This window comes from Argiope bruennichi, chromosome 8 (genome assembly GCF_947563725.1).
Source record: "Argiope bruennichi chromosome 8, qqArgBrue1.1, whole genome shotgun sequence".
Classification (NCBI taxonomy): domain Eukaryota; kingdom Metazoa; phylum Arthropoda; class Arachnida; order Araneae; family Araneidae; genus Argiope; species Argiope bruennichi.
The window spans coordinates 9921209-9922889 of NC_079158.1; the positions used below are offsets into that span (position 1 = coordinate 9921209).

The 1681-nt window shown below is 42.6% G+C and overlaps 1 protein-coding gene across 1 annotated transcript; it reads right to left on the reverse strand.

The window, feature by feature from the left end:
- Positions 1 to 311: 311 nt before the first annotated feature.
- LOC129981451 (uncharacterized) lies at positions 312 to 1412 on the reverse strand. Its single transcript, XM_056092294.1, has one exon. The coding sequence runs from the start codon at positions 1410 to 1412 to the stop codon at positions 312 to 314; it is 1101 nt and encodes a 366-aa protein (XP_055948269.1).
- Positions 1413 to 1681: the final 269 nt, after the last annotated feature.

A 1681-nucleotide genomic window follows, 5' to 3' on the forward strand; every position in this document is an offset into this window, starting at 1 on the left:
ATAAATACAGCAGACTGTGACCAAAGATCGTATATGGACCTGCACAGCCACAGCCTGAAGAGATGTATGCAACATAAGAGGAGTGCTCGGATAAAGGTTTGAAGTAAAGATGCAGACACCTCCAGAACCATGAGATTCAGTGCCTGCATCTTTCCGAACACAGTTATATCCGCGTAATTTTAGTGGAATGTTGGGTGTCAAGAAGGTCTCCTGAACACCGAAACAGACAGGATGAAAATTGTTAATAATGGACTTGATATCCTGCAATTTGGACCGGATGCCGCGACAATTCCAAGAAACGAAGGTACCCATTAAGAGAGATGTTTGGCTGGAGAAAGAACAGAGGCATTAGTCTGAGTTGCCGGATCATCGCAACTCATATCAAGCTCATCTTCATCCTCAGAGGGATGTAATTTTATATCAGGGCTATGCAACTTATCCCCAAAGATCGTTGTTAAATCCTTGTGGACATTACCCTGCATCGCCATTCCCAAAGCGACGGAATTTTTGGAGGTTGATTTTTTTAATTTCAGAGGTAAATCTTTTTGCGAAAGACCGCGTTTTGCAAGTTTTAATGTTAGTGAGCTTTGTTTTTTGCGTTTAGACTTTGTTTTTACAACCTTAGGAGTGTCAGAAGTATCATTAATTGATTTTTCAGAAGTATCATTAATTGATTTTTCAGAATCGGAATCTGTAAGTTTTTCAGGTGGTTTGTATTTTTTAGAGTTTTTCACACAATTTGCACAGGAGCAGTTTGAACAATAGGTGTTTTGAAGTACAGAAGCATAACTCTTACCAGGAGTAGGCGTTTGCGCTTGAACCTTACGCCTGGCTTCGGGATACGTAATATCTTCTTTGAACTTAACAGTAGTGATTTGTTTCTCTAGTATCCAGCGCGGGCATGATCGAGAATAAGAAGGGTGATTGCCACTGCAGTTCACACACTTTTCCTGTGCGGAACATTCCTGGCTGTCATGCCCTTTACCTGCACAACGGGCACATGTTAATGACCCGCGGCAATTCATTTTAGAATGTCCAAAGCGCTGGCAATGGAAACATCTCAGAGGGTTTGGTATATATGGACGGACTGGTAGTCTGATGTAGCCGGCATAAGCAAATTCTGGCAGTTTAGGTGTATTGAACGTTAAAATGTGATGTTTTGTCTCCAGAAGTTCTCCATCACGCCGAAGAGTGATGCGGCGAACATTCGTGACACCCTGCGGTTTCATTTCTGCAATAATTACCTCCAAGGGAACATTTAGCAATTCGCCACAGGTAATCACACCTTTAGAGGTGTTCAAAGATTGATGTGGATTAACAGTAACCGGTATTGTAGCTAAATTTTTAATTTTTTGTATCTGCTGGGCTTGCTTCCGAGAATTAACCTCAACAAGCAAGTCACCAGAGCGCATTTTTTTTATTGAAGTTACATCGCCAACTGTTCCAGTTACAGCCTTCTGAACAAGAAATGGCGATACGTTATCGAATGATTCGTTAGCATTAGAGATCCGCTTTACAACAAAAAAACTATCAAAATGGTAAGAATTTACAGAAACTGGTGCTTTATGACGCCCACTGAAGGGACCCTTTTTGGGAGGAGCCATGCGATATGGTGAATGATTCGGGCCCGACGGCACCGCCCACCACGGAGCCCAACAAGGGAAGGCAGCCACCGGCTCTG